At 35.6% G+C, this 18,003-nt stretch overlaps 2 protein-coding genes across 2 annotated transcripts; one reads left to right on the top strand and one right to left on the bottom strand.

Annotated features, from left to right (window-relative positions):
- Positions 1 to 2,522: 2,522 nt before the first annotated feature.
- LOC120632286 (isopentenyl-diphosphate Delta-isomerase 1) lies at positions 2,523 to 11,234 on the top strand. Its single transcript, XM_039902120.1, has 6 exons — positions 2,523 to 2,723; positions 4,372 to 4,494; positions 7,200 to 7,385; positions 7,903 to 8,031; positions 9,421 to 9,596; positions 10,247 to 11,234. Exons 2-6 carry the CDS (start codon positions 4,372 to 4,374, stop codon positions 10,389 to 10,391), a joined length of 759 nt encoding a protein of 252 aa, XP_039758054.1. The 5' UTR covers positions 2,523 to 2,723; the 3' UTR covers positions 10,392 to 11,234.
- A 491-nt stretch (positions 11,235 to 11,725) lies between these two features.
- LOC120632374 (photoreceptor outer segment membrane glycoprotein 2-like) lies at positions 11,726 to 17,658 on the bottom strand. The gene is made up of 6 exons (XM_039902232.1): positions 17,449 to 17,658; positions 16,783 to 16,939; positions 15,950 to 16,124; positions 14,987 to 15,107; positions 12,826 to 12,933; positions 11,726 to 12,001 (listed from the first exon to the last, which is right to left on the bottom strand). Exons 1-6 carry the CDS (start codon positions 17,656 to 17,658, stop codon positions 11,726 to 11,728), a joined length of 1,047 nt encoding a protein of 348 aa, XP_039758166.1.
- Positions 17,659 to 18,003: the final 345 nt, after the last annotated feature.

The following is an 18,003-nucleotide window of genomic DNA, read 5'->3' as shown; positions in this document are numbered from 1 at the left end:
AAAAAAAATTATGTTATAAATTCCCGGGATCCGGGATCGAACCGGGACCTTCACTCATAATATGGAGGGTAGAGGTAAGGAGAGTCATCTTATATGGGAGAAAAGTTGAAAAAGTGTCCAGTGTATGCGCTAAATAACAGTTCAAAAATCCTCCACAATGGCACTGGTGGATGCACAGGGTATGGTATGAATGTAGCAATCGTAGATGAATTGAAGTATGCCGAGTTAAAAAATTTAATGTCATTATCGACTAAAGTAGTTAATTATTGAGAATTTCAACAACTTACGTTGTACAAAATATTGTGGTGAATATAACCTTACTTCCTTGTATCTCCATACTTCCTTGTTTATTTTTCAAGCCTACTCTAACAATATTTATATTTGGCGCTTCTTTTAAGAGTTACCCTGATGCAAATGTGGCGCCATCCTAATTTAATACATATTGACGCCACTTTTTCATATACACAGATGACTCTCCTTACCTCTACCCTCCATAACTCATAAGAACTCAGCGCTCCTACTGCTCCAGAGAAATCGTCAAATTCATTCAAATCAGTTCAGCCATTTTAGACACAGAATACCACAGATTAGTATGATATTAAACAATACTGACATCTATAGCATAGACACAAGAGAACACTAGTGTTGCGGTAACAAAAAAAATATCCCGTGCATTTAATAAGGCAGACGTTTTTAATTCGGATTTTGTGTTGATTTTAACAGCGCAACGCGGGTTAAAAGGTAGAGTTTCTACCCTAAGGGCACGAAGAAACCGAGGGATCGTCAGGGCGCCTCATGAAAGGCCGAACCTCGGGTCTGGCGACGATCGGTGTGACGGGGTCTCGGGCGGGGGTGAGTCCGCACGCCTCTGAAAGCGTCGTGAGTCGACATCTATTATCATACTCTCTTGAGTCTTTAAAAGTGCTCTTATTTTTTCCACTGCAGTGTTGCTATCATCTTTTTTTTTAGAAAATCATTTATTTGTATTTTATATTTTTGTGTGCAATCAAAAGGGCAAATAAAATTGTTGGTTATATCTGAAATGTCATAAAATGACGATAGAAGTGGAGTTCTATCGTAGGGTTTAAAATCAGACTTAAACTGGAACATTTTTCTTTTTTATAATGCGCCTAATTTATTTTTTACTATTATGTCTGAGCTGAGCTTTTGATTCTTTATCATAAGCCTTTTGCTTTTTTTTTATAAGCTTTTTATTAGCTTCACCTGTATGTTTGTTTGTAACCGATTTCTTTGGGCGCGATTTTGACCCACTTTGAACGATCAGATTTGATTCAAACTTTGTAGACATATCGAGGATCGATGACAATACACTAATCTGAGAAGATTATTCCAATTTTCAATATAAAAAATAAGATTTTTTAGTTTTTTCGAACTATTAATTACAATTACTACAGCGCCATCTAGACCCAAATGTAAAAAACCCTAGACCCAAATGTAAATAACCTATGGCGTTTCCAACAGATGGCGTTCGCGTACCTAACAAATACCACAGAAAACATTAAGCTACTAGATGGTAGAGGGCGTTAGCTGTTACTTTTTAATGGGCTGTTTTAAATAAGTTATCACGGAATTTATAGTAGATTAGATCCAATAACAATTCAAAATAAACCAAACTAAAAAGTAGAAATTAAATAATAGTTTAAAAAAAACTAAAAAACACGCTTTTTATAGAAAACCGAACTAAAAAAGTAGAAAATAAATTTTAATAAATTTAAATTAAGAATAGTGTTAAAAATTTCAATAAATATAAATTAATAATAGTGTGAATAAAAAATATATATTATTTAAATAAAAGCGTGGGGTGCTTTTTAAGCTATTATCAAAATAATAATCACTCTACTCATATCTGTCAATAAAATATCTATAACTATTGACACCATGCACCCCACGCTTTTTTTACAATAAAATATATTTTTTATTCACACTATTATTAATTTATATTTATTGAAATTTTTAACACTATTCTTAATTTAAATTTATTAAAATTTATTTTCAATTTTTTAGTTCGGTTTTCTATAAAAAGCGTGTTTTTTAGTTTTTTTTAAACTATTATTTATTTTCTTAAATTTTTTATACATTTCTGTTTGAGAATTCCACGAAATTAAAAGTCAAATTATTGTACAGTACAGTATAGTTTTGACGACCGACTGGCGCAGTAGGCAGCGGCCCTGTTTTCTAAGTCCAAGCCCGTAGGTTCGATTCCCACAACTGGATAATGTTTGTGTGATGAACAAGATTGTTTTTCAGTGTTTGGGTGTTTATCTGTATATTCAAAGTAATCATGTGTATTATATTCATAAAAAATATTCATCAGCTACCTAAGTTCTAGTAGGCTTTTAATTTAATACGTCTTGTTGAAAACGATCGGAACTTCTGTGAAGTGTATGAATGTGTATCATCATTAATTAGATTGAATTGGCAACATTATTTTACAAAATGACATTTTGAAAAGTCAGCTGATTGACAGATTGGCATTAAGAAATGTCAGAAGTGTGGTAGGTACAGTCCGTACATTAGCACGACAATAATTATTGTGACTGCCTGGCACCTATATAATAAAGCTAAAATATCGTATTATTGTTATTCATTGTGATTAAATTTCTTCAAGGTATACATTTCTTAAGTCTCAGTGTATCTTTATCAAAATCGTCGAACTTTATGAATAATTTAAACTGAAAAAGTATTAAAACGCAAACCGAAAGGTAACGTAGCATTTTTTTATTACTGCCGGATTACCTACTCTAATAAACACAACTTAAACTAGTTACGAAACGGTTATCGAAACATTAAATATTATAACAGCTACGAATAGCTTCTTAGCCGGTTAAAAATACGGACGTTACCACGTATACTCAGTTTTTTTTTAACTTTTCTTGATTTATAAATAATCGTACAAATTATGGTTGGCTTAAATTTAGAAAATTAAATTTCGGGGTTAACCAATTAAAAGAATATCTAAAGTATTAAGTGAAAGGGTTTGGTTAACCCCCTGTTCAATACGTTCGCCGGAAATGCATAAATATTTATTGTTATTTTTTTTTGAGATTATGAGTATTTAACAATACTTGCTTGATTATGTGAGCCTGTTATTTTTCACAGGGATTTTTATCATAGATCCTAGTCTATGATGGAAGCTATACAATTGCAATATTTGGTCAAGATCAGTTTTGCTGTTAAATCCCATGAAATGGTCCTGGACGCTCTTCCAAAAGTATTTTGTCCTTCTCACAATGCTAGCTAATCTCTGTGAAAATTTTTATGTTACCATCAAACTAACAAAAAGGCAGCTATAATACTATTATGGATTATTTAAGATTCTGAACTCTTTTATCATATTTGTGGCACAATAGTATTTGCATTGCTAAGTAGGCCATGAACCCAACAGTATGTATATTGCTTAAATTACAGTTTATCTGTGTAAGATATCTGTTCATTGTAATTCATTCATTCACCAAAGGAATATTTATTTTTAAACATCTATTGGACACAAAATGTTTCCTTATTCTAATAACATTGTATGCAGATAACCTTAGTATATACCTTAGTTATAGTTTTGGATTGAAAGCTTTATTTTGAGATTAAGTTTTATTCAAATTATTTAAATAAATTACTTACATTTTTTGGTACAGATTATTGACTCTCTGTTTCACCAGAGTGAAATTCTATTTTGGGTTCCTTTTGACTGATTTTGATCCAAGGAGTTTTTTATATTAATTTTTTGTTTGAACTGGCAACATTTTGCTAGGACTATAATTGCTTAAATGCCCTGTACAAATAATTAATCGTATTTAGTTATTTATATCACTAAAAATTATTCTCACAATTATAGATTAACCAATTCAAAATCAAAATCAGAGAGTTCAACAGCTTAATTGTATGATAAGCTTATAACCTATTTCAATTATTTCAAAGTTTGTTCATACATTAAACACAGGCTGCCTACATTATGTACTAAACTCATTATTAAGAGCCTTATCACTAGGTATATAGGGCTTGCAATAGTTCAGAACCAGAAGACTACAGATACTGATGTGAAATTTTTTAGTATGATAGTAAAGACATCGAGAAACAATTTACATGATATTTGGTTTGATGCAGCATAGAAACTAATTATGGGTGGCCCACCTCTAACAGATTACTGTTACCGTCTTGGACTGATCATCACTGTGATTGCAGTAATGGCCTAAGTTGTTGTAAGATAAAAAAAAATGTTAATACTGTTGTTATCTGTTCCCATCCAACACAGCCTATAATTGGTTCATAGTTAACAATGAGCATTACAGTCCAACTAAGGTAATGTAACACACCTATGTTCGCTGCTCATTAATAAAGTATTTTTTGTTATTCAAGATGCTTGTCAGACGATTCACAAGTTCACTGTGGAATACATTGAAAGTGGAAAAGAGGTACTTATCCTCGGAGCCGTCAAAACCAGAACTAAAGGAAATTGAAGATGGTGTAGATCCTGCACAGGTTAGTGGAACTTTTGATTTAGTAAATTCATTAAAGGTGGAGGTTTCAATGTTCATCTGTATATTTGAGTTTAATCTAATATTGTAAAAAACTTTATAAATAACTTTTTATGAGTAGATGGCAGATGTTGCCAATGTAAATTGTGGATTCCGATTTTTGATAAAATTCAATGAACTTTTTGAAACAGTACAGCTAGCTATATTCTATTGAAAAAAACTAAAATGGAATATATTATTTGCATATCATTTATATCTATACTTATAATAAAACTGTAACTGGAAAATTGCTGTACTGCCTCTGGGAAATGGGACGAAATTTTTTATAAATTTTACTTAACAGCTCTGTTACAGTTGAACCGATTTTAATAATTATTTTTTATTTGAAAGTGTATACTATAAAACATGTATTATCTAATTTTAATGAAGATCTGATAAATAGTCAAGAGGTAAAGGACATAACTCTACAAATAACAGCAAGTTGCAAGGCATATGGGACATGTTAGCATCAGATCTATTCTAGTTTATTGACTCATACGCAGACGAGGTCGCGTGGGTCAGCTAATATATAATATTTGTGGCCTGGGTACGACATCTCATAATGAATTAAATAAATAATTTTATGATTTTAAGATCAAAATAACAGAACTTCCATACTATATTTCACTGGTGTAGAATTATATGCAGTGGTGTTCAATTCATACCTGCACAATAGCACTGGCTAGCACAATTTTATATTATTCGTATATAGAAGGTTTTTTTTCTATTTATGCCATCTTCTTGCATTACAGTCAAAGCTCTATGCACACCACTGGCTGTCAGTTACTCGTGCCTAGGTCAAGCATTGGATTGGGACATTATACTAAGACTCTAGACACCATCAGTGCTCATTATGAATAGCAGTATCATTTTCTTAAAGCACATTAAGCAATTGTTAGAGTCACTTTGATTAATTATGAGATAGCCTTGAAGGTTTAAGAAACACTCGATTTAACTTCACCATAATGAGATCTGAGATTTAAATAATAGTGTTATAAATGATTATCTCTCAACATAATATCATTAGGTGCATCAAAAGACTAATTTTTTATTTGTTGCGCAACTATTATCTTTATTTAAATTGGTTAAAGGCTTGACTAAAACTATTGTCATTCGTAAATATTTGGTAAACGACAGAAACTACTTTTAGCCTTGCGATTTTTTTTTTAAATTAATAACTAGCCGATCCGTGCTTCTTCGTTTCACCAAATCGGTTATTACCGGAAAACACAAATAAAATGACATTTCCTAAAAATGAATCCTAGCTAGGTCGATGTATCGCCCCCGAAACCCCCTGTATGTGTACTAAATTTCATGAAAATCGTTGGAGCCGATTCCGAGATTCCAATTGTATAAATACAAGAATTGCTTGTTTAAAGATATAATATATAAGATTTATACAATAGAATTATTTGTATCATTATCTTGCACTGTGATTACATTAACATCAATCAATTTGGCAACCTCCCTGGCGCGCGGTGTTCGCTGTGAGTTTAAGTACGAGGTCCCGGGTTCGATCCGGCAGAAGCATTTTGGGAATTCACAATTTCTGAATTTCTTAGTATGGTCTAGTGGGAGGCTTCGACCGTGGCTACCCCGTGGACAAAGACGTCTCGCTAAGTGATTTAGGATGCCGCTATGATGTCGCGTAGCAAGCAATTACAGATATGGGTTTAATATAACTGCCATACCCCTAACAAACAGATTAGCCTGCTATCATCTTAAACCGTATCATCACTTACAGTACAGTATTGCAGGGATAATTTGTTTCATTACAGTTTGTTTGTGGTTACCGATTACTATCAGATGTTATTGACCATAATTTAACGATGGGTTACTAGAACATTCCCGAGGCACTAGGTGGAAAACGCCAATTTCCTTACCCCAATCTGGTACTGGCAATTCTAGAAAGAAAAATTGGCTCAACCCAGGATTCGAATCCAGTGCCTTGTGATTGGTATTAAAACTTGCTAACCATTAGCCCGACGATGCAGTTCAACAACAATGCAATATAAAACAGTAATACATACAACGACAATACATATATGGACATCTAGCCCCAAGTAAGCGTAGCTAGTGTTATGGTCCTAAGATAACTGATGAATAATATTAATAAATTCTTATAATCATATAGATAAACACCAAGACACTGAAAAAATAATCATGTTCATCACACAAACATTTTCCAGTTGTACGAATCAAACCCACTGCTTTAGACTCCGAAAGCAAGGTCTCTGCCCACAGCACCAATCGGCCGTAAATCTATAGTACATACATATGTAGTGTATTCTCAGATATCCTATACTGCTCGGTATATTACTCATGGGGGAGAGATATTTACAGTACACAAAACACTGCCCACACGTGGCCAGTGGGTTGGCATGCTTTTTTTTTAATTCTTTATTTATTCGGGACCCATTAGTTTCCTTGACGAAAATTAATACTTCCTACTTCTCTTATCTTAGCTTAAAATCTAATAGCATTCTGGCTTTGGCTATTAGATTTTGCCGCCAGGATACTTTGCCAAATCCCCACATCGTACAGATTAATTTTAAATTTACATATTTGGCATGCTTTAAAAATTATTATCACGAATGTAAGAGGTAATCAACAGGTCATCGAGCCAGTTCTACTGTATTAATGAATATACATTTCTTCCACTTCCACTAGGCTGCTGCTCTGGACAAGGATATTTGCCTGCTGGTGGACGAAAAGGACAACTTCATAGGGACAGCGACTAAAAGGGATTGCCACAAAGTGGGCCCCGATGGCAAAGTGCTGCTACACAGAGCATTTAGTGTGTTCCTGTTTAATAAGAGAGGAGACATGTTTCTGCAGAGGCGATCAAGCCAAAAAGTACTTATTTATTTATTTAAACAACTTTATTGCATAATAAAGGAAACACACACAGGAACACTTACTTTAACATAAATTATATGCAAAAGGCGGCCTTATCACTAAAAGTGATATCTTCCAGGCTACCTTAACTAATGGAACAAGGCAATGAGAGACGAGAGAGGCAATGATATTACGTACAATGTACATCTTATATATATATATTACTTGTGTGCGTGTGTATGTCACTGAACTCCTCCTAGACAGCTGGACCGATTTGAATGATTTTTTTTAGTATTCGTTTGGGTGGTTTAGATTCACAAATTAACCCGACAGATAGACCCCCATTATTCTATTTTTGTCTTGTCTTTGTCTTAGTCCACCAATCCGCACTGGGCCGGCGTGGTGGACTACCGTAGGTAGGAGACCCGTGCCCTGCAGTGGGCCGGTAATGGGTTGGTGATGTTGATAATTTTTATCTTGTTTAGGTTTTAACATATTATGTTATGCTTGATTAATTTTAGTTATGTTTTCGCAGGTAACATATCCTGATTACTACACAAACGCTTGCTGCAGTCATCCTCTATACATCGATGACAAGCCCGAGGATGTCGTAACAGCAGCTAGGCGAAGACTGAACCACGAGTTAGGCATTCCTCTTGACCAGGTAATTACCAATTATGATACCAATCCTGCTGGCAAAACGTTTGAGTGGTCATAGCGTAATGGTTAGGGCTTCGGGTTCCCTTATGGGGGGACCGAGTTCGAATACTGGCACGCACGTTTGACTTTTCGGAGTTATGTGCGTTTTAAATTTTTTATATCAATTGCTTTAACGGTAAAGGAAAACATCGCGAGGAATCGTGCATGCCTGAGAGTTTGAATATTGGTTAGAAGCAGGCGTTACTTTGCGGAATTCCATGATATATTATGAAAATGAAGCTTAATTCGCTATACTCAGCGAAATGCAGGAGAATCTGTATGGTATAATTTATAATTTCCTCAATTCTTACTTAATAATTGTTAAAGTTAAAGTTATTTGACAATTATTGTTCTCAAAGGCGTGTGTAGTATACCAATCCGCACTTGGCCAAAGTGGTAGAGAACGGCCCTTCTCATTCTAAGAGGAGACCCGTTGCCTGTAGTGGACCCGTAATGGGTTGATGCTTTTGATGATGATAATAGTCTAGTATGATGTTCAAACAAATGAAATATTACTATTTAGTCTGAAGTTCTTTGCAGTGAAATAAATATACTTATTTAGAAATTTTCTTCCAAGTGTAGGTAGTAAAAACACTCGAAACAAAACTTATTATTATAAAAAAAAAAAAAAAAGACATGTTATTCTTGAGTATATTTCTGTCGAGATGTTTATCGTTGTTACGATATAGTAAAATTTATGATAGGGCTACATGAATAAAGAAATTTTGAATTTGAATTTTGAATATCCGTCCGATCTTCTCTAAGCACTATTCAAAATAATTGAAGCTTACTACACCAGTGAACAATAATTCAAACATTAATTTCTGCATTTAGAAATTTGGAATCAGCTGATCAAACTAAGTACCTATTTGAATAGATTTTTCAGCTACATAAAACTATTGTTATTGATTGAATTCATACCGCTGCCGCGCCGCTTACACACGATATTTTTTTTTAAGAATAAGTAGTTGACATTGCACAAATTTACTGGGTCACTGACCGCTATTGTAAGATGCAAAAACAGACACCGTGTATACGTCCGGGAAACGCAGCGTTGGTAGACCTCCGACAAAGGGGCCGGTGACATCAAACAATTCGCTGAGAGTCGCTGGATCCAAGCGGCATCAAAATATTTGGAACTCCTTGCAAAAGACCGATGCTATGACCGGAGCAGTGGATGTCCAATGTTTAACACAATAATGAGGATGTAATTGTTCCCACGACGTCGCTCGTCACCTCTACTGTAGTTCATTACTGCATCGCTCATCCCTTGTTTTTTCACTACGTAGGGTTGAATTCTTACGCATGTTTTGTGACTATATGATGGAGTTAAGTACAATTCTAATGTTCAAAGTTGGACCCATCGCTGTTCACGTTCCTGACGCGCGTGCATTACCACGACCCCGGCGACGGCGTATGGGGCGAGCACGAGATAGACCACATCCTGTTCTTCCAGTCCGACGTCAAAGTGAAGCCCAACTCGAACGAGATCTCCGAGTACTGCTTCGTGCCGAAGAGTGAATTTAATGCGTGAGTACTTGGCTACCACCACCTCGTTCCTACTAAACTACTTACGCGCTGCGCGGTTAGCAAAGACAAGGGATAACATTTTTAGCCCCCTATTTAATCTACTGGCTCTGGCAAGGAATAAAATGCTCCTGTCCAACTACCAAAACATGGTCAGGGGAGTTTGATATTATTCGTTTATTATTGGAACATTACTGCCACCTGTGCGCCCATGCCCGGAGAATGATAAAACTGGTAGATGCGTTTTTCCCTTAGAGAAAATTTCTTCACGCCATGCGAAGGTTTACTTATAGCTAGGGTGGTAACGAGCCCCGGTCGAAGCTTCCCACCAGACAATATAAAACTGAGGTAAACTACTTCTTATCCCTGTTAGTTTAACGTGAATTCCGAGGTCAGGGCCCCGCCGTAAAGTTGAACCAACGCCAACTTCGAAACTGGATAAACTTACTTATTTTACTTTACTTTACTTACTTACTTTGTTACATAGAAAAAAACTCAATGCTTCTGACCTGACACAGAAATCGAACTCATGCAAACACACAAAACAAAAAGCTGGCAACAAACTCGGCTGGGTATTCTTTTAATTTTATTAATCTATTGATATTATTAGAAAATATGTAGATAAATTCCTTCAAGTCAATAAAATCTTTCAGATACCTGCCTACATTGGAAGGACCAATAACTCCATGGTTCAACATGATTCGCCGTCATCGCCTCAAACTGTGGTGGGACAATCTGCATCGCCTTAAAGAGCTAGCCGAGCCTGATAAAATACAGAAATTCCTGAACGAAAAATAGAAATGTCATTAAAAAACTATTTTAAGTGCGTGCGTGGTGGCATAGTAGGTTTTAAACTTCCGACTATTGTTACTTATTTATCAAGCGACCTTTCTTGTCTACGCGTAAGGGTTCAGAAAGAACAGAAAAATGTCTGAGCAATTAACTGACTCCATTGAAAATATAATGATATTACCATAGCCTTAAAGTAGAAAATTGTATGATTCGTATTGTATGTATAATCGTCTATTTTAGACTATTGCAATACGGTCCTGTTGTTAATGGAGCCAGTAACTTTCCGTTCTCTAAAACTACTAAATGTCCCAATGACTTTGATTGGTCGCAAATGAGACGCTTATTTGCAAGCCACAGTGGCAAAGTCTTTCTGTATTGTAATTTTGTACAGTCACTAATTTATTAAGTTTATCAATATATTATGAATATTTTAATTTTGTCGGTTTTATCATAATTTATTTGCAACCGAATCTATTAAAACAACTTTTATATTAATTAAGTTTACCTTGTTTAATAACTAAGGGCCGATTTAAACATGTAAAATGTAAACAAACTATTTAAAAGAATCTAACTAAGGCGAAATATTCAGAAAAGGTTGTCAATACATATTTTACTTTAAATTAATTGATTATTTCCAAATTTCGTTATATTTACGCCTTTAAACTGAGAAGTAAATTAATTATTGAAGCTGTCTTAATATTGAGGCTAACTTTTGATGCAAAAGTTCAGTTTTAATTTGCTTTTCAGTATTCAGGGTTTATATTGCATAACATAAATAATATAATGTATTATACCTTTTAAGTATTTCGAAAAACGGGTGCTTCAAATAAAGATTTGTATTTTAAATTATTTAAATTGTTTTATTGTTGGGAATACACTGTCCCTTACAGTACTTTATGTATGGTTAGATTTTGTATTTAATATGCCAAAAGGGCTAGCACAGAAGATAAAAATTATATCCCCAGATTATATTCCCTGACAAGGGTTATAATTTAGGTTTCCACCTGCGAAATCATGGGAACGTGGAATAGGAGCTTGCCCCCGTTTGTTATTACATATATTATTATTTGGATATTATTTCCACCTGTGCGCCAGTGCTCTGAGAATTGATAAATCTGTGGGAGAAGATAATTTTTTATCCTTTCCCCGGGGAAATAAATTTCTCCTGGCGCTAGCCGTGCAGAAGAGGCTAAAAACAAGGGCCTGTTTGTTTATTAACCTATAAACCTTTGTGTAACTAATTTAACAGAGCTGTTAAATTTCGATCCTGATAACGCGTGAACAAAATACAGTATCTTACTATAATAATCCTAGGTTATGAAATCATTACATTTTAATTGTTATTCATAAATTGGTTTCAATAATTCATCAGAGCTATTAAAATCAGATTCCGATGACGTCGTACATCTTTTGGGTCGGTACGTCGCAGTCACCCACTGTAGAGTGCGAGCTTGACGGAATCTCCTCCTCTTGTACACTTTCTTCTTAGTACCTGCCACCACTTTTGTATCAGTGTTGGATCGAAGCAAGTACGCTTCGCAGGTGATTTGATTTCCGACGTGGAGACCATTTTTGTATGCCGTATGAAGATAACGCACTGCTATTATTTGTAAAATCTAAAAATAAAAAAGTGTTTATCGTGGGAAAGTGAACCTAAAATTAGTCTATTGTAAAGGTTAAGCGGCTCGCCAACAAAATAATTCTAAAACTAAGACTAGAAGTATTGATTTTAAGTTTGAAGGAAATTATGAAAATTAAGCTTAATTTGCTATACTCCGCGAACAGCAGGAGAATCCATATGGTGCAATTTATAATTTCTTCAATCCGTATACTGCACACCAAACAGATCCTCGGCAATGTACGTTTCGCTTCAAAACCGGAGCATCCTCAGGAGATGTTGACTTTACAATGAATAATGGTTAAAAACTGCAGTGGATTTCCGCAAAGTAACGCCTGCTTCTATCCAATGTTTGAAGAAGACATTTTATGCCGTCTTCAGTATTCACATTACGTGGGATAAGATGAGGGTTAGGCGCGACTTACTAAAGGAGATTTGTAGGTTGAGATCCATCAAGTAAACCTAAACGTTTATACGAAAATTTGACTTATTTAATGCTTATTATAAAGCGAAGATCGCCCAGTGGTTAGGACTTTAGTGAAATGTCAATGGCACTACTTGTACTAAGTTTTATAAAAAAAAAAATTGGTTTTGTTCGGGTATAAAAAAATATTTCTGATATCTGTCCTGTTTATCGTACGTAGGCACGATAACAATTTTACATAATATATTTTAGATTTCGACCTCCTAAGTAGGTATAGGCTGAGATTCTTGATAGACTTAGCATGTCGGTAGATAACAAGTAGGTACTTATTTATAACAAAGAATCGAGGAGCTTCCGGTTGCGTCACGTGCAACCGGAAAACACGTTGGAAGACTTACCATCGCTATTATTATGAGAGACATTACTGAATTGAAACGCCAGGATACCGACATCATTTCGCCTATTAACTTTTCTTCACAGCCATCTTCCCAAATTGTTAGATGTTGCTGTAATAAGTACATGGTATGGTACAGGAACAGTATAAAAAAAATCCAAAACATACGCGTGGCGTGAAAGTCAAAAGTTTTTTTTTTTTTATAGAAATAATTTGTCGGGCCAAGCAAACAGGCCATCTGATGTTAAGTGAAAAAACATCGCCCCCAAACGCGATTAACAGTTTGCAAGGAACACCTAAGTGCCACTCTAGATATATTCATCAACCTGAAACGTCGGAGTTCAGCGTCATGTGTGTGTAATTACACTGACAACCAAGCTCTTCAGACAGAAATGCTGCCTTGGTCATAGTACGTACTTCCACGAACGAGCTCTGTCACAAAATCCACGGCCGCATGGCGCAGTGGGCAGCGACCCGTCTTACCAGTTGTGGGTCCGACAAAACAGAAAAATGTTAGTCTAATGAACATTAAAGTTTTTCAGTGTCTGGGTGTTTGTATATTAGTCGTCAGTCATCTTGTTACCCATTACATAAGCTTCGTAAGTTAATAAAGCTAACTTTGGGGCTAGATGGCGACGTGTATCTATATTGTAGTAAAAAAAAAAATTGTACCTGCTACTACTAAAAGCATAGTTTTCACGGTTACGAGCTCACGAATATTGCTATATATAACTCAATACTTAAAGAATTTCTCAGTACGGGCCAGAAATTAACCAATTGTTATGCACCCCTGTGACAAAAAGTTGTGATTCAGTCCTGATTTTCGAACACTAAGCTCTAAATCCTCTCATCAGTTCTGAACGGCTATTTTTCAATTTCTCCACGGGGAAAGGACAAAATATTTTTCTTCTACCACAGTTATATCCACTCTCCGAACATGAGCGCGTTCAAACTTGTGGTCGCCCACTGGTCGAAATTCAACCATTATTAATTTGAATTATAAGCTTGAACATTATTAAGGTTCTATCGTCAAAGATTTCTTTAATCACAGATTTCGCCAAGGCTACATTTTCCCGAATTTCCCGATTTCTTTCAAACAAATTATAATGTTTTTGTTTTATTGATTTAATGTATTTTGTTTGCATTATTAATAAAATATATTTATATATTAGAATAAGAAGACTCAGAGTCACTCAGCGGGCGATGGAGAAAGCAATGTTGGAAGTATTTCTAGGTGATCAAATCAGAAATGAGGAGATTCGTTGAAGAACCAGAGTTACAGACAAAGCACAGCTAGTATAGTTCAGATTTGCGATCTGAAGTCCAAATGGGCGGAGCACATAGCTCGGAGACCCGAAGAATGTTGGGGTTCCAAGGTGCTGAAATGGCGACCCCGTACAGGTAAACCCAGCGTTGGTTTGTCACCAAGGAGGTGGACAGTGGGAGCCAAGTTCCAAAATAACCGGTTCTTGGCTCCCTACAAATGACCTATGTCCAGGAGTGGACTTCATTCGGTTAAAGTGATGAAGATAATTATGGTTATCGCTCTGCACTTCTTCTCTATAGAAACTATTAGTGTGGGATATTTCATACTTCTACGTCCGCGCAATTTTCATAAAAGGAAGTAGAAAGTTTTTGCTTTACGTATTGATAATCCAAATAATATGAATGTAATATGAAATTGGGGTAAACTTGACTTCCCTGTTACCGTGCTTTAGCAGGTGGACAAGTAAATTTAAACCATTGTCAGCGGATATACCTATCGGGTACTGGGGCAGCATTAATAGGCTACGAATGTTCAATAACGGTACTATATATAGTTGCATGTCATAAAAAAATAGAACGCTGACATACGATGGTAAAGTTATTTTATTTTTTATTTGCAGCTTGATGTGTCCTAGTGATGGTTGGGCAAAGACTTCCCTTTAACCACTTATCACATATACCTACTGTTGCTATTTTTGGCCATGCATTTTTAATGTACGTCGAGTTCGACGCAAAAGAAGCCTTGGTCGGCTTCGGCGTTCTTTCTATTTTGGGGGACCCATTAATCATGCATGCGCAAAAATGGTCCACCCAATCCCACTTCAGTTTGGCAGCTTTGTGCACAACTATTATTTGTGTTTTGGTGACTGGCAAAATGGTCTTTCTTTTAAAGTACTTACTAGAGGATCATACTTGTAAATAGTTCCGATCTGCATGACCCCGTGGTGTATGCAAGGCCACATCACATTCATGGAGCAGCAGCTGTACGGCACGTTATCAGCCACGAACTTCCGAACAGATCTACCGAACAATGACAATCTGATAACATGTTGCTTTTATGTACTTACTTAGATACCTATCGGAAGACTATTTTCGTTACTTACTTTTGGTGATTCATTTTGAATAGGTATCTAGTTATATTCTTAGTAGATTCTTTATATTCTTTTTTTTCTTTTAAACTGTGTGTTAAAATCTACTTATATACATTATGTTTGTTATATATTTATATATATTATGTATATTTTCTATTTATATATTACGTAATTTTTTTAAAAATTATATATGTATTTGTATCTTTATATTTTGGTATTTATGTATATCTATCAACACTCTTGGCACTATCCCGTTCTCTTGCTGTAAGTCCTATCTACAAAGGTTGCCTGTAAGAGATTGCTTGCAGCAATAAGGCCGCCTTTGCATGTCTACATTGCGTACTGTATACTCCTTACTATTTCTTTTCCTGTATGTTATACGTGCAATAAAGTGTTTCTTCTTCTTCTAGTTAAATGCTATAGGCAGATTGGTATTATAAAAGTGCGAAATCAAAATATTAGAACCGAAATGAGGATCCTGCATCTCCGGCAATCGTGCCTTGAGTGCTTTACAAATTACACCTTTACCTCTTCAAGAACGACGGTTCTATAAACTATTTGCAGTCTAGCTAGAAAAACACTTTAATAAAAGATAAATAAAATATATATAGGTATACCTGGACTTAAATATTGTACAGACACATTCATTTAACAAATCGTGTAGGTAAATATTACGATGGTATTCCACATCATTCCAGTAACAAGACAGAATTTCATAAGAAAGATGGTACTGAAATTATATGAATTGCCCATTACTTTAGTACTACTAACAGTGAGGAAACATCAGTGCTCTGTCCAGCGGTGTACCATGGTATGAAGAACCATTCCTGGTAGTTCACTCGCCCGCAGCAGTGGAAGCGAGACTGCAGACGGTCTACCGCCACCTTGGACGGCAAATGTGTGGAGTACCGGAGCATCGCTTTCGTGATACCGCCTTTGATTTTTGCTTAAAACAATAAGGGGGATGGGAACTATATTGGAAAAATGGAGCAAAAAGTTGTTACGGCTTTTGTTGTCCCTACTTTAAGGAAAAAACGCTAAGAAGGAACTTGAATCCGGACACGACCTCCAGTAATGAAGTAACCGACGAAGAAGAGATGGATTTTTTTTTCTAAGACGTAGATTTTGAGGAAACCATGCTTATTTCTGCTGCTAAGCAGCATGGTTGTACTGCAGTGGTCCGGTCTAAGAGCGGTGTAAATTGCTCTGTTTATAGGCGATGGTTTTCCACATTTCATCAAGTGGGCCATTGGCTTGGTCCATCAATTATTACTATAAGAAAATCTAGTAAAACTAACATTTTATAATAATCGTCAAAAACCGCATTAGACCTTATTTGTATGTCTTAGCCCTAGTTCTTCATGTAACGATGCTGATGATAAATAGTTATGTCCTTAAACATCTACCTAACGCTGCTATTAGTTAGTTATATAAGGTTACTAGCTGTCCCGGCGAAATTCGTACCGCGGGTTATTTTTTTTTTGATGAATGTTTTATTTTAATACTTATCATTCAAATTGGTCCAGCCGTTCTTGAGTTAGAAATGGTGTAACTAACACAACTTTCTTTTATATATATAGATTAGTACACATCAATTCACAAACCTCTAATGATAGTTGATTGAAGGCCAGAATAAAACATGATCGCAAGAAATATTATTATGATAATAATAAGCGCCCACACGTAGTAATACAGTCCATTTGTTACATTATACTCTCTTTTTGGTAATCCAGCTTTAAAAAGTTGGTACAACCCGTACAACTAAAAATCAAACCTTATGAAAATCGGCCTTGTAATTTAGCCAATTGTAACCAACTCAATCCTCTAATGCCGAAAGCTAATATGTATTTATATATTAAGTATGTGTGTTCCAGAGTTTAGCCTTAGTTAAAGCCTAAAATTAGATGCAACTTGCAATAAATCAGCACGGATTGTGAGCGTAGCAAAAAGCGAGGACAAGGTCCTGAAACTCCTGATTTCGATTTCAGGTTACTGATTTAAAGCATCATCATTTCAATACATAAACATACATAGGTATTTGGCTAGGCACGGTGCTAGTTCCTATAGGCACACAGAAAGGGATAGTCATAACAACCACGACAAATGACAAAGCCAACATATTAAATCATCGCGCGGTACGTACAGGGCGGAGGGGGCCCTTACTGGCCTAAGTCGGATGGGACCTACAAAGCCATCATATGCTGACCCAACGTTGTCGGCAGGTACAACGAGATAACAAGCGTCGAACGTTAAGGAGTAAGCCACGCAACCTCAATAACAACCGCCACGATGGATCCACATGCTATTATAACTGGAATTGCATTTCCGTCAGGCCAGCAGACTAGATCCAACAGAGTTCCTTCTTCGCTCCGAATTTCTTCTGAAGTATTAACTAACCATATTAAATAAAATATGACTACTGGCATGCAAGCCATTAAGAGCATTCTAATGTTGTTAAAGGAAGACCAAGTTAGAAACATATCGAATATCATAAATCTACTTTTTAACAACAAATATCTCAATTTCGCTTTCTTTGCTCTAACTCTTTGTTTCATACCATGAGTTGTTTACTTTTTTTGCATACAGTTAAGATCCAAAGAGGACAAAGCTGGATGGATATAAACACTACGTGTTTAGGATCCTCTTTGCATGTCTAAAACCTACCTAATGACGGAGCACTGACCTCTATTATACATTAATTAAAAATAACGTGCTGAGTCTGAAGTAGCTGATATGGCGTGCCATAAATTAGAGCGGATGAACTATAATTAGTCTAAAGTAAAAGATAAACGCGCTTTTGAGGTGTAATGTGGGTCCAATCTAAG

This window comes from Pararge aegeria, chromosome 19 (assembly GCF_905163445.1).
Source record: "Pararge aegeria chromosome 19, ilParAegt1.1, whole genome shotgun sequence".
Classification (NCBI taxonomy): Eukaryota; Metazoa; Arthropoda; class Insecta; order Lepidoptera; family Nymphalidae; genus Pararge; species Pararge aegeria.
The sequence above is the reverse complement of the archived record's forward strand: the minus strand, read 5'-3'. Positions and strand labels throughout refer to the sequence as shown.

What these genes read in the sequence shown, in the direction of transcription:
- LOC120632374 (XM_039902232.1), bottom strand. Translation starts at nt 17,658, where the DNA reads ATGTTTCTAACTTGGTCTTCCTTTAACAACATTAGAATGCTCTTAATG. An exon ending in TCAATCAACTATCATTAGAG is followed by an intron (nt 16,125 to 16,782) that starts GTTTGTGAATTG and finishes TATTGTTTTAAG; the next exon opens with CAAAAATCAAAGGCGGTATC. An exon ending in AGCACTGATGTTTCCTCACT is followed by an intron (nt 15,108 to 15,949) that starts GTTAGTAGTACT and finishes ATTGTTCGGTAG; the next exon opens with ATCTGTTCGGAAGTTCGTGG.
- LOC120632286 (XM_039902120.1), top strand. Translation starts at nt 4,372, where the DNA reads ATGCTTGTCAGACGATTCACAAGTTCACTGTGGAATACATTGAAAGTG. An exon ending in ATGGTGTAGATCCTGCACAG is followed by an intron (nt 4,495 to 7,199) that starts GTTAGTGGAACT and finishes CACTTCCACTAG; the next exon opens with GCTGCTGCTCTGGACAAGGA. An exon ending in TAGGCATTCCTCTTGACCAG is followed by an intron (nt 8,032 to 9,420) that starts GTAATTACCAAT and finishes TAATGTTCAAAG; the next exon opens with TTGGACCCATCGCTGTTCAC.